General features: G+C 36.2%; 1 protein-coding gene across 2 annotated transcripts in view; it reads left to right on the top strand.

Annotated features, from left to right (window-relative positions):
• LOC121410067 (ectopic P granules protein 5 homolog) overlaps positions 1–23,033 on the top strand; it is a 135,966-nt gene that overhangs the window by 3,280 nt on the left and 109,653 nt on the right. For both annotated transcript variants that reach the window (XM_041601921.1, XM_041601922.1), the window contains exons 2-7: positions 1,495–2,236; positions 11,939–12,381; positions 14,918–15,085; positions 15,607–15,850; positions 16,519–16,664; positions 19,979–20,086. In XM_041601921.1, the coding sequence (XP_041457855.1) occupies positions 1,495–2,236; positions 11,939–12,381; positions 14,918–15,085; positions 15,607–15,850; positions 16,519–16,664; positions 19,979–20,086 (1,851 nt within the window). The remainder of the gene's footprint in view (positions 1–1,494; positions 2,237–11,938; positions 12,382–14,917; positions 15,086–15,606; positions 15,851–16,518; positions 16,665–19,978; positions 20,087–23,033) is intronic.

A 23,033-nucleotide genomic window follows, 5' to 3' on the forward strand; every position in this document is an offset into this window, starting at 1 on the left:
GGACTACAATGATGATTTTAAAAAAATCACCTTTTAGTGGCCGATTGGGGAAAATGTGGATGAAAATATTTTTTCCATCCCCTAAATTGTTAATGCTTCCACTGCCAATTAGGATTAAAAGGATCTTCATATGATCCTACTCTCATTAGCATCAACCAGAGAAAAACAGATCATCCAGCCTACCCAGCGTTTACCATCATGCTTTGCTGTAGTACATACAAAAAGATACAATCAATATTATTAAAGGGGAATGAAACCTTTGGAACAAATAGGCTTGTGTAGAAACAGAAAAATCAAAGAATAAGAATAAAGAAAGTTTGAGAAAAATCGGACAAATAATGAGAAAGTTATGAGCATTTGAATATTGCAATCACTAATGCCATGGAGATCCTCCCATTGGCAATGCGACAAGGATGTGTGATGTCACTGATGAACAACTTTCCCTTTGGTGGACTATAAAATACCCTCAAAATGTCTCTTTTTGCTTTTTCTTATGATGATACAAACTCTCTATCCATGATGTATTCTAAAAAAATATGTATTACATGCCCTCATGTAGAAAGAACACATGATCTATGGATAGATGTGATAAAAGAGGCAATTTAAGTGAAATATATACTAAAGTAATGGGAGAGTTGTTCACAAGTGACATCACACATCTTTGTCGCATTGCCAATTTGATATCTCCATAGCATTAGTGATCGCAATATTCAAATGCTCATAACTTTCTCATTATTTGTCCGATTTTTCTCAAACTTTTGTTGATCTGTTTCTTTGATTTTTGTGTTTTCACACAAGCTATCTTGTTCCAATGGTTTCATTCTCCTTTAAAGATACATACGTGTAATACAGCTCAAACGAGAAATTAACATACTTTGTTTTATAGAACGTTTCAATCTAACTGCTTCATGAACAGTTTCATTTTTTGGCATTATAAAATTTTTAAATTTCATGAATGTACTTGTGTAGATGTACCCTGCTACATGTACATAATAAATCCAGGTGGGTGTTTCACAAAGATTCAAGTATCACTTTAAGTTGCACTTAAATGCCGATGCTTACATGATATGCAACGCAATATCTTGTTGGTAGATACGCATTAGTGCACGTCCTCATGACCAATGCGGTCAAGCCTTTCATACCGCATGCAACTCAGTATTTAAGTGCAACTCTAAGTCATACTTAAATCTTTATGAAACAACCCCAGAAGTTTGTGCTCTGTACATGTATGTATGTTTATTTTTTTTGTTCAGATCATGGAATGTTATGTAAGGCACAAAAATTGGTAAATGAAATCCCATTTCATGTAGTTCTATCTTAATGTTAGCCAAAAATGTGATAAAGAGCAAAATCGCAGTTTGGGCAACTGTCCTAAAAAATTTATTGTAAATATGGGTCTGTGTTTATTTTATTTATTAACCCCTTCAGGCTTTAGCCAGTATTTTGATATTTGACATCAATAGATATAAATTGTTGTTTCTTGTCTTTGTTCAGAATAAAAAAGCTAAATCAAGTGATCCTCTGCTTGAAGGGGAGTCATCTGCAAAGCTGGAGTCAGAGGAAAAACCCATTGAGGAGAACAAAGAGGAAAGTACCGATTCCATCTCAGGTTCTTTACGGAAGAGAGGTGAAAGAGACCAAAGTCTAACAGCTAGTGAAGATCCTTTGAATACTGAATCTTTGAAGAAAGAAAATATTTCTTGTTTTCGAGTGTTGGGAGATGATAAACAGACTGGAGATGAAGTGGAGGAAACAAACCAAGAAAGAAAAAGAGATGAGAAAGAGGACAGTGAACCTGAAGACTTATATTCATATGCTGCAGAATCGCTTGAGAAAGATTTGAAACATGGTGAGGCAACTGCCACAGCTTTGATGGTTTCTTCTGATTTTAAACACAGTGGGGCAATTACCACAGCTTCGGTGGTTTCCTCTGTAATTGAGTGTCATGAAGAAGGTGCTTGTGCTGCTGAGAAAGATGCTTCTTCAGGGATTCAACATTCAAACAGAAATCAAGATAGTACTGTGCAAGGGACATCACACAATGAAGAAGTTCTCAGGAAACCTAATCAATCTGATCTTGAGGATACAGTGGCTACTGAAACGGAAGAGATGATTGATGAGAGCAAAGGGATGTGTGCATCCCAAGGAGATGATAGTGTAGAAAAATTTGACTTCTTGCCATTTCCCTCTAAAGAAGCTTCCATTGATGAGTCTCTTCAGGAAACTACATCTAAAGGTATGTTCTATGGAGAAATATGCAGGTTTTCTTGTCTGCAACTTGTCAGGTGAGATAATGCTCTATGGCATGTAATCCTATCTGCAATAGGGATTTCAATCCTGATGGTTCGTGCTCCATTACAATTCCCAGAGGACTGTTCAGGGATCAATACATTGTGACTGTATCCCAGCAAGAAAAAATAACCCATCTACATGTACATGTAAATAATTCCCTCATAATTGTTTGTCAAAATTTTCTATTCTTTTGCAACATGGTATACATGTATTGCGCTTTGCATGCATCTTATCCCAAGAGTACAAATGTCAAATCATGTCATTTGCAGCTAAACTGCTCTGTTTCTTATTGCTGTATGCATGATGAGTACAGAACAGAACTAATCACACCAAAATCCAAACACAATTGGATGTATTGCAGATTTATTGCATGGACAGAAGCACTATAGTGCACATGAAAAACAAAAGATTTAAAAGCTGGTTTCAATATTCAACAAAGTATCGAGAATGCATTGTTCAGAGATCCAAGAAAACAGATACAATTATGAATTTTAATAATTACACGTAGCCTACTGTGTAGCATTCCATATTGATTATTTTGACTTTGTTTGGATAATTAAATCTACTGGCTGCTGCACAATCTATTTTTACTAAAGACAGTTCCTTTGCCGGAGGGAAGTGATGGTGGTTTTAGGGTCCCATGATTGCATTGCCATCCAATCCAACATTGGTAACTTGCATGAAATCCATACTAAGTAATTATGCAACGGGGCCTGTTACAACTGACAATATCGCAGCTTCTCATAATGTCACACCAAGGCATAATGTGGCAGTCAATGCATAATGTTGTTCTTTTTGTCTCGCCCACCAGAGGTGAAGGCGAGACTTAGGGATCCAAATGTCGTCCGACGTCCGTTTGTCGTCCGTCTGTCGTCCGTCCGTCACAAACCTGTAATGACACATAACTCCACAACCGTAAGTCTCTTTTCAACCAAACGTGGATGGTAGATGGACTTGGGGGACCTGCATGTTATGCTGCAGTCTGAGGTCACATGGTAAGGTCAAAGGTCATTTTCAGGTCAACGTTAAAGTTTACATGCAAGACTTTCTTAATGGTCTAACTCCGCAACCGTAAGTCGCTTTTCAACCAAACTTCGATGGTAGATGGACGTGGGTAACCTGCATGTAATGCTGCAGTCGGAGGTCACATGATAAGGTCAAAGGTCATTTTCAGGTCAACGTTAAAGTTTACATGCAAGACTCTCTTATGACACCTAACTCCGCAACCGTAAGTCACTTTTCAACCAAACTTGGATGTTAGATAGACTTGGGGGACGTGCATGTTATGCTGCAGTCAGAGGTCACATGGTAAGGTCAATGGTCATTTTCAGGTCAACATTATTTGATAAATTGCAGATTTTTCTTAACATTGTATATATATGCAATAGCTGTGTTAGCTATTAATTAATCTGTGGTGGAACCAGGCCTGGGTCACGTCAATACGTTTACAAGATGTCGTACACGCTCCTGCTAAAAAAAAAAAAAAAAAAAAAAAAAAAAAAATTGAAGAAATTTCACATTTTACATCTTTAAATCCATGAAATGCCCTTCTTTTTTCCATAATTCCTTGAAATTACTTTGATTTAGTTGAAAACTATCAGGAAAATGAAGAATATTCACCTCTTTCCCGACTCTGATTTGAACTTATCTCGGTAGATCTAAATATTGTAGTCCCACATGTAGACTTCCATGGTGTTGCCATGAAAATCTACATATGGGACTACATGGGACTGCAATATTTACCGAGTTTAAATTAAAATCAGTCGGGAAAGAGATGAATATTCTTCATTTTTCTGATAGTTTTCAACTAAATCAAAGTAATTTCAAGGAATTATGGAAAAAGAAGGCCATTTCATGGATTTAAAGATCTATGTGAAATGTGAAATTTTAGCAATTTTTTTTTCAATTTTTTTTAGGAGCGCAAATTTTTGCTCTCCTTATTTTTTTTAGGAGCGCGGTAGGAGCGCCGGCGCGATCGCGCTCCTAAAAAATGAAGGTCTGATGTAGATAAACTATTTACAAAAATATTTTCTATCAAAGTTGACAACGAGTCTGTAATTCTAGTTGGTTTGGTAATTGAGGGTATAAAAGAGCCAGATAACATGACATTAAATTCCTGGCAAGAAGAAGCAGTGTTACAGTGCAATAAATCTAGATTGAAGTCTCCCATAAGAAAGACATTCTTGTTGTAAAGAACAGGAGATGACAGTAAGTTTTGGAGACAATCCAAGAAATCTTGAGTGTTACCTTTTGGAGGCCTGTATATTTCACCAACAACCATTTGCTTCTTGTCAGGCATTTCAATTGAATAAAAATACATTCAATAAAATGAGACATTTTATTTACATGTAGCTCTTTTCTCTGACATTTAAATTATTAGACATGTAACACCCAACCCCTCCCCCTCTTTTATGTTCTCTGTTATTAGAATAAAAGGAAAAACCCATCAATAGAAACGAGAGAGTATTTAATATCATTCAACCAGGTCTCAGATAAACCAACAACACAGTAACCATAATTGAGTTGATGAATAAGAGAATGAAAGTGATCCACATTCTTATTGAGACTTCTCACATTATGGTGCATGAGAAAGAGTTCGTCCTTTGATTTCAATGAGGAACTGATGACGTTGTCAACTGAAAATTATCTGGACGATAATTTGTGCAAGGGTACATCGTTGGAATCTACATGTAAGTCAAGTAAAAGATCAGGTGTTTGGAGGTTTAAATACCGTGGGAGATCACCACATCTGATCTCAAAGTGTCCAGTATTTCGTCTGTCCAAATCTTGTCACCCTCATATTCCCACCCCCTGAATTTTTTCTGTGAAATCAACACTCGCGTTTGCATGGTCAGAGACAAGATTAGAATAGAGAAATTTCGTTGAAATACATGTAATACTGTCATGACTGTACAGGCTGTGTTTAATATGCATAACAGACCATTATTTCACCAAACAAGCATGGAACAGCGAATAAAACATACATGTAGGTAGATTCGACCATCCCACAGGAGTTATGACACGAGGTACTGGTAACTCTTTTTTTTCTCAAATAAATAAAAGATTTTTAATAAAGGGGTTTTAAAATATGTTGTGGAAGAATATATACAGTGCATTATATAACAAAATAATGCTGATAATGATAATGCTTTAATTGCCAATAAAGATTTTATTATTCAGTCAAATTTTCGACGGGTCCTCCGTTTTCTTCAGGAGTTTACAATGTGGTATCAGATCAATCAGAGAGCGCATCATTTTGTTACATTACCAATCCTGTCCCAAATCACTCACCCAAACACCCTAGCATACACTTTGAACAAGGTGGTTCACGAACCATGAGTCTTGTTTGATTTCACGATCAATAGAATATGCAATATGACCTTTTGACCCCTAGATGACCTATGACCCCATCATCCTCATGAACACACTTGGTATTTCCCAATGATCATTGTACCAAGTGTAAACATAATTTATGCAGAAATAAAGAAATGAGAGCAGTTTGAAGAAAAATTGACCTTTTGACCCTTACATGACCTTTAACCCGATCATCCGCATGGACACACATATGGTGTTTCCCAAGGATCATATGTACCAAGTGTGAACATAATTGATGCAGAAAAAAACACGAGAGCAAGTTGAACCAAAACTTGACCTTTTGACTCTTAGATGACCTTTGACCCATCTTCCCAACAACACACAAGTGATTACCCAAGGATCCTTTGGAATAAGTGTGATCAAAATGTGATCAAAATTGATACACAATTAAAAAAATGGGAGGAACTGAAACAAAAACTTCGGAAAAGGATGAACACGACCCCATATGACCCCTAGATGACCTTTGACTTCATCATTCTCATGGGGTCACATGCGATATCACCCAAGGATCATAGGTGCCAAGTATTAACATAGTTCATGCACAAAAAAAGAAATATGAGCAAGTTGAACAAAAACAAACTAACCGACTAACAGGAAAGTGATTACGAGGTCTTGAACTTCATTCAGGCGAGACACAAATGTTCAGATGAATAAACTTTAACAAAATACTGAGTGAAATCATAGTTTATTTCTTATCTGTAACTGGAGTCTTGAAGCAAATTATACCGCTGTGACATGCCTTGCGACATGCGACGTTATGCGTTAGAAATTTACTGCGACATCATGCATTGCGACATGTGACGTTATGCGTTAGAAAAGTTACGACATAATGCATTGGACGCTCTTGGCAGAATGTCTCAATCTACGACATTATTGGTTGTAACAGAGCCCAGGTCCTGCAGAATTTGTAGACACACAATGAGTTCATTTTGGGATCCAGAACGGGCCAGGATCTAGGTAATGAAACTGCTGGGACAGTTTTGGGAGTTTGGGACAGCATATTTCTTTCAGATAAAATTTCCAAAATAAAAACTTTCAGATAAAAACTCCCATCTACATGTAAAGATACAAGCACCATGAGAACTGAAAGGTGGACCTATAATTAGACACCATTATTATTATTATATTGCAAATTACAGGAATTAAATTGCATAATCTATAGGTATCAAATCGTGTCAAATTGTTTTATCGATAATTACATGTTTGCCCAGAATGACTTGAAATTCTAGGTTATGAATCTCAATGTTCATCACTCAAGTACTTAGTATTCTAGCCTATGAAACTAAATGGTCATTGAAGGATTTGGGTAGGATTTGGCATCCCTCGAATCATGGTAGGTTTTGATTTTTGTTTTTGTTTTTATGCCTTGGGGTGGTATTCTGAGATCCATTTTATCTCAGATGAAATAAAATATTTTATCTCCGTTAAAATCAGAGAGATAAATACCCTTAAAATCCCTCCGAATTGGTATTCTGAGAACAATTTTTGTCTCACCTGCGAAGCAAAGTGAGACTATAGGCGCCGCTTTTCCGACGGCGGCGGCGGCGTCAACATCAAATCTTAACCTGAGGTTAAGTTTTTGAAATGACATCATAACTTAGAAAGTATATGGACCTAGTTAATAAAACTTGGCCATAAGGTTAATCAAGTATTACTGAACATCCTATTAGAGTTTCATGTCACATGACCAAGGTCAAAGGTCATTTAGGGTCAATGAACTTAGACCATGTTGGAGGAATCAACATCGAAATCTTAACCTGAGGTTAAGTTTTTGAAATGTCATCATAACTTAGAAAATATATGGACCTAGTTCATGAAACTTGGACATAAGATTAATCAAGTATCACTGAACATCCTGCATGAGTTTCACGTCACATGACCAAGGTCAAAGGTCATTTAGGGTCAATGAACTTTGGCCGAATTGGGGATATCTGTTGAATTCCCGTCATAACTTTGAAAGTTTATGGATCTGATTCATGAAACTTGGACATAATAGTAATCAAGCATCACTGAACATCCTGTTCAAGTTTCAGGTCACATGATTAAGGTCAAAGGTCATTAAGGGTCAATGAACTTTGGCCGAATCGAGGGTATCTGTTGAATTACCATCATTACTTTGAAAGTTTATTGGTCTAGTTCATTAAACTTGGACATTAGAGTAATCAAGTATCACTGAACATCCTGTGTGCGTTTCAGGTCACATGACCAAGGTCAAAGGTCAATGAACTTTGGCCGAATAGGGTGTATCTGTTGAATTACCATCATAACTTTGAAAGTTTATGGATCTGATTCATGAATCTTGTACATAAGAGTAATCAAGTATCACTGAACATCCTGTTCGAGTTTCAGGTCACATGATAAAGGTCAAAGGTCATGTAAGGTCAATGAACTTTGGCCATGTTGGGGTTTTTCGTTGAATAACCATCATATCTCTGTAAGTTTATTGGTCTAGTTCATAAAAAGTGGACATAAGAGTAACCATGTATCACTGAACATCTTGTGCGAGTTAGAGTAGTATTCAAAGTCAGCACTGCTGCTATATTGAACCGCATGATGCAGGTGAGACGGCCAGAGGCATTCCACTTGTATCTTCATTTTATCTCTGTAAGACACACCTATTTTTAAATCAATATCCAATTAGAAACGCGCTTTTATAGCTCTCTCACATCACTCAACCAATAGAAATCCATTCCGCCAGGAGGTGTGGCAAAGGAGTGATATTGCGTCAATTTATTGACTTCAAATACGCTTGCACTATACGCTTGCGCGTCTTTACAGAGATTTCTCTTTAAAAAATGACAATACTCTAAATTTTTTTTCGAAGTCTATATCCCATCTTTTCAAGCATCATTTCAGAGACAATATTAGTCAAGAAAAGTCTTATGAAATACTTCCTGATTGTACAGGAATAACTTTAAGGTGTTATTCTCAATAAATATATATTTTTTCTTCAATATTATGTCAACATTTGGAGTTACTTCACATAGAAATAATGATGAAATCAACTTCGCGGAGATAAAATAGCCCCTACCCTCTTTTAAGTTTATTTTATTTTTTCTTCAAAGTAACACGGGCGCAAGCACATCATCCGTGTTGCAATAGCCAGATACGCGATAGGTATGTCTACGCAGGCATTGTTCTGTTGTGTATCATCTGTAGATACGCAAGGTAAAATTTATACGCAAGATAAAATTAAAAATTTTATCTGAGAGATAAAATGTCATCTCAGAATACCAATTTCATTTTAGGAGATAAAATAAAATATTTTAAAGATAAAATGACCTCAGAATACGGCCCCATGCCTTCTTCAGTTTGAGCTGGAGGCATATTTTCAGGGGTTATTTTAGTGATATCAGGTCATTTTTTATATTGACCTTTTGAGGTACCGTGGCCAATTGTTCTATGGTGCCTGGCCAAACACATGGTTCAATTCCTGTTAATGGCACTTATGCATAGTGTAAGGCATTTATCCTACTTTAAATTAATGGAATATGCATTGTTCATACCTATGTGTGCATGTGTTAGAAACCCAAACATTGAAATATATTTCTTGAGATAACTGATCAACTTCAAGCTTTATTCATGTACATGTATGCATATTGGAGTGATATCTTTTGATTTAATAAGGACGTTCCACAGTTACAATGTATGTTTGTGTGCATCATGTTCTGTGCATATTTTACATTCTGTGCGCTGACGTCACACTGGATGAACAGGTAATTATTCAGCTGTAGGTATGACACGATTGTTCTCATTATCTGTACTCAAACTGTAGATCTGATGTGTTCTTTTATGAAGCTAATAAACTGAAATTATTCCATGGACCATTTTTAAAAGTCTACAATTTCAAAATACTTTCCTTTGCAGTGCTGCAAAGTACATCACGAGTACATGTATGACCCCAAGTTTATTGAATAAAGAGTAGAATCGTTTGGAAGTTTTCCTATGGAAATACAAGCATTGTTTCGAGGGAACATAACTTTGTTACTTTTTGACCATTTTCTGTAATTGAGGTATCAAATTAAAGAGCAGATATTAAACTTTTTAAAAAATGTGGTTTTCTTTTTGAAACCCAGATACAGCCCACCAAATGAATTTTTAGTATCCCCTCTTCAAATTGTTTTTGCTCACTCATGCGTGAATTGAAAATTAACTAATTTCAGATGAAAGAGGAGCTTTACAATGGTAGGTCATTTGTCTATTGTATTTGTGATTAAGTTATGGTGAATCATCGATAAATCTCGGTTTCGTTTTTTGTGGGACGCACTGTAGGCGCCGCTTTTCCAAAGGTGGTGACGGCGGCGGCGTCAACACAAATCTTAACCGAAGGTTAAGTTTATGAAATGACAGTATAACTTAGAAAGTATATGGACCTAGTTCATGAAACTTGGCCATAAAGTTAATCAAGTACTACTGAATTTCCTGCTTAAGTTTAATTGTTAGAATTATACAATATTTCAATTTTTACGAATTTGACAATTAGGACCTCCTTGCCTGAAGCACAAAATGTTGAAATAATGTATTTATGCAATAACTGAAGTGCCTTTGAGGGAGATGTCTTGGCACATTCTTTTTTCTAATTTGTCAAAATGTGCAGTACTAATATTTTTTTGCTCATTTGTGCATGTTATTACACAATAATAGCTTTGTAAAATAGAAGATTTATGTAGAATCTGGAATTGAGGTTTGTGCAGAAAACACCCTAGATTACTCTCAATATATTGATCAAAAGTAAAAAAAATGTGTGTAAGAGTACGCTAACCACAGCTGAGCTCCCAAATTAAATTAGACTTGTTTTGAAGCCAAATTGTGATTGAAGCGAACCACAGAATATATGAGTAGGGAGTGAGAACAATTTTGTCATTTTTTGGCCAAGTTGGTAAACACCTTGTCACACCAGTTCACTCAGCCTTGGACAATGGATCCTAAGATCTTGGTTCTACTGTTCTCAGGCTTTGCTTTTTGTCTCACCTGCGAAGCAAAGTGAGACTATAGGCGCCACTTTTCCGACGGCGACGGCGGCGGCGGCGGCGGCGGTGGCGTCAACATCAAATCTTAACCTGAGGTTAAGTTTTTGAAATGACATCATAACTTAGAAAGTATATGGACCTAGTTAATAAAACTTGGCCATAAGGTTAATCAAGTATTACTGAACATCCTATTAGAGTTTCATGTCACATGACCAAGGTCAAAGGTCATTTAGGGTCAATGAACTTAGACCATGTTGGAGGAATCAACATTGAAATCTTAACCTGAGGTTAAGTTTTTGAAATGTCATCGTAACTTAGAAAATATATGGACCTAGTTCATGAAACTTGGACATAAGGTTAATCAAGTATCAATGAACATCCTGCATGAGTTTCACGTCACATGACCAAGGTCAAAGGTCATTTAGGGTCAATGAACTTTGGACGAATTGGGGATATCTGTTGAATTCCCATCATAACTTTGAAAGTTTATGGATCTGATTCATGAAACTTGGACATAATAGTAATCAAGCATCACTGAACATTTTGTGCAAGTTTCAGGTCACATGATCAAGGTCAAAGGTCATTTAGGGTCAATGAACTTTGGCCGAATTGGGGATATCTGTTGAATTCCCATCATAACTTTGAAAGTTTATGGATCTGATTCATGAAACTTGGACATAATAGTAATCAAGCATCACTGAACATTTTGTGCAAGTTTCAGGTCTCATGATTAAGGTCAAAGGTCATTTAGGGTCAATGAACTTTGGCCGAATCGGGGGTATCTGTTGAATTACCATCATAACTTTGAAAGTTTATTGGTCTAGTTCGTTAAACTTGGACATTAGAGTAACCAAGTATCACTGAACATCCTGTGCGTGTTTCAGGTCACATGTCCAAGGTCAAAGGTCAATGAACTTTAGCCGAATTGGGTGTATCTGTTGAATTACCATCATAACTTTGAAAGTTTATGGATCTGATTCATGAAACTTGTAAATAAGAGTAATCAAGTATCACTGAACATCCTGTTCCAGTTTCAGGTCACATGATCAAGGTCAAAGGTCATGTAAGGTCAATGAACTTTGGCCATGTTGGGGTTTTTTGTTGAATAACCATCATATCTCTGTAAGTTTATTGGTCTAGTTCATAAAAAGAGGACATAAGAGTAACCACGTATCACTGAACATCTTGTGCGAGTTAGAGTAGTATGCAAAGTCAGCACTGCTGCTATATTGAACCGCGTGATGCAGGTGAGACGGCCAGAGGCATTCCACTTGTTTATCATTCATGTTTCCTTTTGATAGATGAGACTACTTCATGTGATACAGAACAACCAACAGCCCCACCAGCTGCTGAAGTTCTTACACCAGGAGACATTGATGAAACAATTGATCCACTAAGCAGCAATCAAGGCAAGTTAGGAACACCAGTCAATGAGAACCCAGAACCTAAAGAGCAGCTTGAAGTGATGTCAGGAGCAATCACACTTCAAGAAGTGGCTCCAGGAGAGGATCCTCTGTTTATCTCTGGTTTGAAGGTTCAAGAACAAGGTGAAGGAGACATTAACAGATCTGCTGAAGGAATTAAGGAAGTGACAAGTTCAACCAACTCTCAATGTAATAAGGCTGTAAGAACAGAAACATGGTCAATGGAATCTATGCTACCACTTAACCAAAAGGAACTTGAGTACTATTACTTCAATAGCATGCTTACTCAACAAGATGCATTTGTAGAGGAATTCATGAAGGTGAATTGTTCTGTTATTTTTTCGTTATTTACCTTTTTTGCCCTTGTTTACTGTCCAATTTTGGTTTTGATCCTAATTTAAGGTATTGTCATTATGAATACTGTATACAGTGTGTATAAAAAAATGGGACAGTTTTGAAAAGTCTATAAAAAATTTGTTTCAAAATATTCTATATATATTTTGATGTTAATAGATGCTCTTAGATCTTATCTTTCAAATGCCATTTAGAAAAATAAATTTTGTTCATGCTTGATCAAACACGCAATGTTTTTGTCGGGGGATCAAAAAGAGGCTTGCGCCAAAATGGCAGAAATGAGAAATTTGATGTTTAGACCTTTGGCTAATCAGCAGACTTTCTCTTAATCTTTTCAATTTTTTTTGCCATAATTTTTCGAATTATGCTGTTAAATTTCATTTACAAATTTATTTATTTACCTGAATTATTTTTTTTTCATTTAAACTTCTTACCTTTGAAGTTTCCTTCATAAGTAAGATACATGTAAGAAGTCATTTTGTCAACCCAAGTAAGAAGATTTGCATTATTAATTGCGAGAATTTGTAATTATTTAAATCCTTTTATTGGGTGAAACAAATTAAGTTATGGTACCTCTACATGAATCCTATTTTCAAGGGGTTATTCCTTCATCAAGTTTGATTATGTTCTTGACAGGACAAATGGGAAGGGATTCATGTCTTTCAGTGGTAATGGTGTATCAAGTAAATTTTGAAGGAGCAAAATATGGCAGACCGGGTAAAATGTATTAGAAAGTTGTGAAGCGAGCTAGCCAAAATTTCCACTTTTTAAATCAAAATATCAAATTTTGTGATTTTGACAAAATATTCAGAAAACGATATCACCTTTCATTTTCTATGTTTTCTGTTATTTTTCTTTCCACTTTTTTTCTTGGTCATGATTTTTTTTATTGGTGGGGGGGGGGGGGAATCCCCGAGCCCCTACCCATCAGTATGCCACTGTTCAAAGGCACAATAACCTTTGTAGCACACAATGAAAGGATGTTGAAAAAAAAAAAACGCTCTCTCATAATTCAGTTAAAAAAAAATGTTCTTGCCTAAAGAAGGAATATTCAAAGCTGAAAGAGAACATATTAAAAAGGAACATCAACAGAAATATTCAAGCAAATAAGTAGATTTGGAAATTAATTTTGACCGGATAATTCGAAAATTATGGCAAAGATAATGAAAAGGTTAAGAGGAAATCTGCTGATTAGCAAGAAGTCCGACCATCATATTTATCATTTTATGCCATTTTGGCGCAAGCCTCTTTTTTAGCCCTAGACAAAAACATTCTGGTTAACTCAAGCATGAACGAAACTGAATTATTTTGATGGCATTTGAAGGATAAGACTTCAGAGCACCTATTGACACCAAAATATAGAGATCATAATATGAAACAAAAATTTTATAGACTTTCCAAATCTGTCCCGTTTTGTTTATTCGCACTGAATAGTAATTCAAATGGTATCATTACTTCAATTCATCCAACTGTATTTCTTTAAGTGCACTTGGTGTAAAAACATTTTGTCTTGGCCACATGTAAAATCCTGTCATTTTGTAGTATTTATGCCACAACAAACTTGTGTTTAATTTCTTTGCCTTCGCAAAACTTGGCCCGAGTCTCTTATTCATATGCTGGTCAAGGACTCTTCTTTTGGAGTAAATTTTGACCTTTCTGTTACCTGAATCTCTCTTATTAAGAAGTTTAATTTATTACATTAGTTTTTTTAGTGTACCATGTTACGTAGATTGATCAAACCCTACTCTGATTGGTCTACAGATAACTGTCTATCAAATTTTCTCTGTTATAAGGGTATAGTGATGTTCAGTGCAAGAGTCAAGATGTGGGTCATGACTTACATGTACCTAGAAGGGTATTTCATAGAGTCAAGATGTGGGTCATGACTTACATGTACCTAGGCTAGAAGGGTATTTCATTGAGTTCACTTGAGTAGCTCTCCAAAATGTTCATGATCAATTTACATGAATTTGTAATAAAAAATATGTTACATCATGGTACTATGCAATAATATTTTGGATGATATTTGATGTACTACTAAAAATTGTTGAACATTTGAAAAAAAAACAATTTTATGGAATTTTTGAGTACACAACATGGAGCAGAATGTAAGAAATAAAAATAAAGAATATTGTCATACCTTTGAAGCATTTTTGTTAGAATTTCATTGATTTGCATCATATGTTTATCTTTTCCATTTAGATATCAGTTTATATTTCCTTTTGCCATTTGAACAGATTCATACGTATCTATTGCATGAAATACACATAGTTATTAGTACTTCACATTGAACAACAGGGCCTTGTTGCATAAAAGTTACTGCTATGGTAACTTTGCCATCCAATAGTAACTACCATGGTAACCCTGATCAATAGCCAATCACAATCAAGGATATTATACAAGTTACCATTCGGTGGAAAATTAACTGTAATGGTCACTTTTTTGCACCGTGGCTCAGAAGTTCACAAACATATTATATTTGCTTTGATTTTCTCATACAAGGGGAACTATGTACTTGACAAGCATGAGTTTTATGAACTTGTGAGTAACTATCTTCGAGCTCGGATAAATGTAGGAACTATTCAAACTGAGATGAAAGGACAGAGGGAGGATTACTTGGACAATGTGGAACAAATCTGGAGCTTTACACAGAATGAGATTCCTGTAAAGGTAAGATAATGTAACATTGCATACATGTACAATTACTTAAAAACTAACAACTTTTTACATACAACAGTGGAGATTTACAGGAGAATTACAGGTATATGAAAACTGGACGTACTATAATCAATGTGCAAGTACATTTTTATTAGTATGTTTGAACTCTCTATTCACTGTGTCTTCATTTTATGTTTTCATGAAACTACAATTATAACTTTTTTGTTAACAAATTTTTTCAGCTTTCATGTGATGTTCCATGTTTTCTTCCCAAATGACAAGTTCCTAAGATGTGAATATTCTGTATTGTTCAAGAATTCTGTTGTTATACCACATACAGCCCTAAGATGACCTTAAGTTTCTCAATATACATTTAAGGTATTACTGTAGGCATTGCTTAGCTTTCAAAGAAATGTAAGCATCTAAAGCAACATGTCCTATTGTCCAGATGTTTCATCCTTTCTCTTTGAGATCCAGTTTAGAATTATGAGAAATAATCATTAAAGAAGTTATGATTGATCCATTTATTGCAGGGTCAGTGTCAAGATGATGTGGGTGTGAAAGCCAGCCATACATTCAAGATTGTAGAGTACCATGAAGGAAAACTGAAGGCAGTAGAGAATGCCCTTTCTCAGCTCCGCAACCATGTCCATAGTACCTATGCCCTTGTCTCATATACATCACAGCTATCCAGGCTTCAAATTGAGGTCTATATACATCACCTATTGAATAGGTCTGACCTGTTCAAAGATGTTGATAACACCATATCTGTTGGAGGTAAAACAACATTTATTACATGCGACTTTGATTTTTCCTTAAACTTTTTATGAAGTTAAGTGAATTTTCATGGAAGATTTTTACAGTACACCATATGGTGAGAGTGGGCCCTAGATGAAAAGTGGATAGAAGTAGAAGAGATATGGAAGGTAAGATTATTCTTTTCTGAAACGAGTTTAGTCCTTAAAAGGATTATAAACCAGAAAAGTTGTCGGTTAGTAAGTGCACTAATCAGGAGAGAATACTCCTGCTCTGCAACTCTACTCGCCAAGTTAAGTCAGTCTTTTCTTATCTCTGTAACTACTCAAGACTCTCATCTTTTCCTTTTTACAGTCTTTTGAAGACCTACACTCATTTCAGAAAGGTTCACTTTACCTTTATCCACTTTTCTTAGTCGTTAAATTCTAGGACTCACCACTTGTAACACTTCTTTGATTGTCCATATCACCATGAAATTTTTTCCTTTTTTATGAAAATTGAAGATGCTGAGGAATATTACCATAGACCTTTCAGATGTTATTACCACTCATTTTCTATTTGTAAAAAGTTTGATACTGTCAGGTCATTAGCAATAAAATGCTTCATTCACTGAGTGTGCCCAAACAGCAAATAAGACTCCAGCTGAAGTGAATATAATGATGAATAAGGATGTATTTTTCTTATTGCAGCTCATTTGGTGAATACAAATTCTTCTGTGGCTCAAGGTGATTTAACCAAATTGAGACAGTGTATCTCAGTTCTGTTTGCATTCCAGCGTAGACCAATCTCAGATTCAGAGTTTGTTGAAAACTCTAGATTGTGGTTACATCGTATGGTAAGTCTGTGATTTTGAGACTGAGATATTATAGAAAGTGTTCAATTCAATTCAATTCATTTATTCACCGTATAAAATATTTAGATACAATGTAAAATAACATAATATATAAATGCATAAATGTAACAAGACATACAACAAATAAATATAATTCATACATTCATATAAAAGAAAAATATGGTATTAACCCTATCTAGGCCGGGGTATTTTGGGAGTTCCTATGGCCGGGGGGGGGGCCTCCCAGGCCCCCCCTAAGATCTCGGCCGTCGACTGCGTGATCGCGCCGAAAATTGGCACGCGGGTTGATTGGGACATAAGCTACCAGATTGTATAGTAATTTATTTCATGCGAATCGCTATTCAGTGATTATGCTAATTTATGCGTAATTAGTGTGCGAAATCATACTTTTTCCTCTAACTCCCTAGATAAAACTCCGAATGTACTAATTTTTGGTATAGAAACACTTTGTGTTGTCCTTAGCAAGTGTACATGAAAAAAATTGTGATATCAAATCATTTTCTTATGTATTATATTGTTATTTGCAATTTCTTATGTATTTCTTTGTTTTTTCACCTTTTGTTTTTCATTGTTTTTTCAATGAAATTTGTTGGGGACTCTTCTGTGATCATAAAAAGCATAAAATGAATACATTTAGACTAGCAAAACTAAAAATAATCATACATTTATGAATTTTGGTTGAAAACACAATTTGCATTGACTTTGTACACAAAATCACGTTTTTGAGCCATTTTCGGTCTGACATGCACATACACAATGTTGCGTAATTTCGGAACCAGGTACCCGGGTGACGCAAAATTGGTCTCAAAAGTTGCGCAAGACTTGAAAGTAAAAAGTCCGCGAGTGGCGCAGTCAAAAAATTTCGCACGGCGAAAATATCGCGCAATTCGTTGAGGGGGGCCTCCGAGGCCCCCCCCGGCCTAGATAGGGTTAAGAGGCAACCAAAAAGATTAGAATCTTGTAAGCAGTTGCCCCTTTACAAGTACTCAAATAATCATTAATAATCATAACATATACATTCACACATCAAACACAGAATCACGGTCAGCCACACCCAACACACATCCATCAAGAGAGAGAGAGAGAGAGAGGGGGGGGGAGAGGAGGGTATGTTCAGAACAGGGAAAAGGAATCAAGATGAATAACTACTAATTACTTGTCTTTTAAGTAAAATTGTAAATGAAGAGGTAGTTGAACAAGACCGAATTATAGGATCTAAATTGTTATAAATTCTAGGTTCTTCATGTTTAAAAGAATTATGAATTTGATTATTAGAGGTCAGTGGAAGATGAAAATGAGAAGCTGAATGAGTATTATACTGGTGAAAATCATTATAATTAAAAAAATTCATAATGTTTACACGTGCCATTTCCTGTTTAATACAATACATAAAAACTGTGCACTTTAAATTCATAAATATGATAAATATTTAGTGTTTTTAGTTCAAAGAAGAGGGGGACAGATGATGCATAATAGGAAGATTTAATACAGATACGTAAGGCTTTTTTCTGCAATTTATGAAAGGGTTCTTATTGATTTTTTCCTATGTTTCCCCAAGTAATATTACAATAATAAATAAAAGGAAGTACAAGTGAGTTGTACAACATAAATAATTGTTTTTCGGGTAAAATAGAACACAATTTACTGATGATACCGACATTTTTGGAAATCTTATTAAGTAAATTCATGCGATGGTCTCGAAAAGAAAGTTGATCATCCAGTAAAACTCCAAGGAATTTTACTGACTTTGAAACATTCAAATATGAATTATTAATTTTTACTTTGACTTTGTGATGGGGAGACTTATATTTGATTTGGAGAAATACAAAATACATGTTTTATCATAAATGATTGCTAACTTATTGGAATCAAACCAGTTGATAAGTTTGCAGAGTTCTTCACTTGTCTTACGCTGGAGTATATAAAAATCTTAGTGTGAAGAGACAATGTTGGTATCATCAGCAGACAAAATGAAATGGAAAAATGAAGAAAACATTACATAAATCATTGACATATAACAGAAAAAGCAGGGGGCAGTGTACGGACCCCTGCGGAATTTCGCATTCCACATTGGAAAAAGATGAGTCATTATTATTGAAGGTTTGGTAATGTTTCCTATTCAATAAATAACTATGAAACCACTCCACGAATTCCAAAATATGGCAATTTATATAAAAGAATGTTATGGTCAATCGAGTCAAATGTTTTTGACAAATTTTAGAAAGATACCAAATGAATGGAAATTATGAATATTATGTAATAGGATATCATGCAATTCAATCAGAGCATGTTCACAAGAATGATTAGACCTGAAACCATATTGAGCATTGGTTAATAAAGAATTCTTACATACATGATTAATTATACGATTGTACATAATTTTTTCCAGTATTTTTGAAAAAACGGAAATAAGGTAATTGGTCTATAATTAGAAAAAAGGTGCTTGTCACCTTTCTTGTATATTGGGCCTATTTTACCAATTATCATATTATTTGGCACAGAGCCAGTGCACATACCTGTAGATAAATTAACAATATGGACTAAAGGAAAAACAATTGAGTGAATATTCTTTATAAGATGCACGCTTACACCATTAATTCCTGTACTGTTTGGATTTTTCATTTTTTAAACAATGTTAATAATTTCTGTTTCACATGTTGGATACAAAAAAATTATTACAGAATCTATTGAGGTAAGAACTGGAATGACTTTTCGGGGATTGATTTAGTTTAGACTGTGCAAAAGAAGCAATACTTGAAAAATAGTTGTTGAATTCTTCAGCAATATCACTATCACTTTCTATTTTAACATAATTTTTCATAAAATATGTGGGAAATCTGTCTTGTTTAGTTCTCCCTATCAACTCATTAATGATTTGCCAAACTTTTGAAAGATTATTTTTATTTATTTGGAATAAGTCATAATAGAATTTTTGCGAGCATTTTTCAATATACTTTTCAGTACATTCCTGTACTTCTTAAATTTGTTAAAAGACTTATCACTCTGTGTTAACAGTACTGAAACAGTACTGTAATTCAAATATTGTAGTTTGTATTCCCTTGGATGTAATGATACTGATCTATACAATCAAGATACAATGTGTAGTTTGGGGTGAATCAATTCATTTATTTTTTTCAATTCATTTATTTGACATCCTAACAAATAGAATATACAATCATACCATAAACATCATTGAAAAATTCAGGTGAATGATAGGCTTCATTTTATAGAAGGGGTATCAGATTTGAAAAATGTTTGTCTTTATTGATGTGAACATTATTTTTCTTTGGTGTTAGGTATGTATCCTCTTGAGGATAGCAACTCTTGATGATCATATGTTCATCTTTCAACACTTGTTACGATGTCCTCCAGGCATTACTGAGTGGGCTACTACATTTCTACAGGTAATATCTAAGTAGCACTTTAATTGATTTTTATCTAGACAAATTTGGTGAAATATAACTTATTTCAAAGTATCATATTCCTACATTTTTTGTTCAATTTTCAAAATGTAATAAAAATTTCATTAGGTATTGTTTTAATTTCCTGATATTTTGCTGCCAGTGACTTCTGATTTTTGGTATTTCTTCTCTACAGTACAGGCCCAGCGGAAAGGTGCAATTAACTCTGCCAAAGTGCCCGATTTGTTTTGAATTTTCAAAAGTCTTCCATGCACGTGGAGACAGAGTTCATTTTTTCATGAAAAATTCACTTGGTTATAGTTTCACTGTATGTAAACAAAATTTCCTAAAATTTTAAGGACTTATCCAAAATAATGTCATTCTATCCTGAAAAAATGATATCAAATAATCAAATATTTTTAAATTCCTGCTTACTTTCATTTTTGTTGCCTGCAAAACTTACTCTTGAACTTCCAGATATATCTATACCCATCATTGAATATTACTGAGATTTGCTGTGCATATTTACGAGATATTTACGGATTTGCATGCCAAAGACTTATTTTTTGAGAAATCACTGTATGAAAATGGGTTTCTGACAAAAAATAACAAGGAGTTAGTGATACCAGTGAACCCAATTCTATAGTCCTTCTAAAGCTCTATAACACATGATGTTAGAATTGATAATAATGGTACTCAGCCCTGCAATCAATCGCGAGTATACGGGACTGAAGTTGGGTGTTGAAGTCATCGTTTTCAGTGGGCTGACTCAGCGTGAAAACAAATTCATTGGGCTGAAAATCGCAGGGAGACTTTTCCGTATCCCATGTTTACAAGAACTGAATTTTCACACAAAAGCAGCTAACAACCAACCTGCACCTTGTCTCTGCCTAGTATTACTACACATTGTCGCCCTCTGGACAAACTCGATACCTCTCACTCTCTAGGGTCCATTTTTTATTCTTGCCTCTACCACTGCCTTTGCCAAAGCTCCCATCTCCTTCAATACCTGATAGGCCTCCATGTATAGGCTTGCAATAACCCCCCACCAGCTGACAGGACATGTTCTAACGACCCTTTTGCTTACCTGCAAACCTGCAGCTGTCATCCTCTACACAACCCCACCTCTTCAAATTCACTGGCTATGGCAGGACATCAAAGTTGGAACTGATCTTAATGCGCATGGCTCCAGACGGCATCGTCCTGAGTTAGTCCCAGGAGACATTCCTCTGCTCCACCTCTTCCCAATGAGTCCATGCACCCTGCACACCCTGCTGTGCAGCTTTTGCCAACCTACATTCCTCCTCTTCTTGACCACCTCAACCACCAAATCCCTCTTACCATTCCTGCCGTCCTTGCTATATACCTTCTCATGCCAGGACCATACCCTACCCCGTTCCTACCCACTTAGACATCTCCTTCCACTTTGCCATTGCCATGACTTCATCCGCAGCCTTTTCTGCCTTCCACTTTCTCCCTGTATGGATCGGTGGCCTAGAATCTGCTGTTTTCTGATCCTCCGACTCTCAACATCATGACCAACCTAACTTTCCAAGCCTTCTACTCTTCTGCCACTGATGCCATAGGAAGCCTTAGCTTTCCAGATCTACATAAGCATGCCAAATCTGTCAACATTCAGGGAACTCCTAACCACTTCTAGTAGAACGAATTCATCTTCTACTGCATCATCCCAACCATGGAAACTGAGTTCTCATACACCCGCAGTTGCTTCATGATCCGTGGCAGCAACCCATATTGGCAGCACCACATCTTTACATTCCCAGGGATCAATGTCCTATCCACTTTCTTTAACCACTCTACCACTTTGTCATAGATCTGCATCCTTCGATGCCTGTCATTCAACTTATCTTCATACCAAAATCTTCACCCCTTTCTCAGAACCCTGAGGTATATCCTCATCTCCAATACGAAACCTCCCCTCAACCACCTTGCCCTTCCCCATTGAAACTGACTGACTCTTCTTGGCCTTGAACTTTATCCTAGTTGAACCTACCAGCTCCTCAAGTCTACTGAGGCCCTTGTTTACCTGGGACTTGTTGCCCGACAATCATCGGGTCATCCATGAATGCCCTGACAGAGGGCACAACAACCTCTCCAGCCAGTGCCAACCCTTCAATCTCTGAGGACTTGCAGCAGGTCAACACCTACATACACAGAACAAACAGCAGCAGCGAGACTGGACATCCCATCGTGATACCAACCTCCAATGCCTACCACTCTGTCGTATATAGCTTGAGTCGTGAATCTCATCTTAAACTGACTATAATACCCCTGCACCAATTCCTGGATCACTTTTGGCACCGAGAAAAACTCCAGAGCTAAGCTAAGGTAGCTTTGAGGTACTGACCCATAAGCATTCACCAAATTCAGCCAGATAACATCCATATCCTTCTTTTCCCGTTTGCACCTCTGGATTGACTCCCAGATCATCTGTATGTTCCAAGCACACAGGGAAACCCGGAACCCCAGCTTTCTGGACAGATGTGTCTACAAACTTGTTCTTCATGACAAAGTCTGTCAAACGCCTAGCTAAGATACACTAAGGAGTGTCTTACCACCCACATTCTAAAGCAAGATGGGTCTGAACTGCCCAATACCCTTCGTTAGGGATGTAAACCCCTTCAGCCAAACACCATCTACCTGGGACAATCTGCCTCCGCCAACGTACCGTGAGGATCTGCCAGAGAACTTCTTTGACATGAGGGCAATACTTGAACAACTTGTAGGACAAGCCATCCTGCCCAGCAGCACTACCAGCTGTAGCCTTCCTCACCACTCCATCAACCTCCTAAAGCTCCGGCTCACTCGCGTCAAAACAGACCTCGGGCTCTTGAAACCTAACCAGCCCTGGCAGCTCTACAAACAGTTCCTCTCTTCTTTCATCACAATATGTCTCCCTCAAATGTCTCTCTAATTCCTCCTTGGACAA

This window comes from Lytechinus variegatus, chromosome 3 (assembly GCF_018143015.1).
Source record: "Lytechinus variegatus isolate NC3 chromosome 3, Lvar_3.0, whole genome shotgun sequence".
NCBI classification, from domain to species: Eukaryota; Metazoa; Echinodermata; class Echinoidea; order Temnopleuroida; family Toxopneustidae; genus Lytechinus; species Lytechinus variegatus.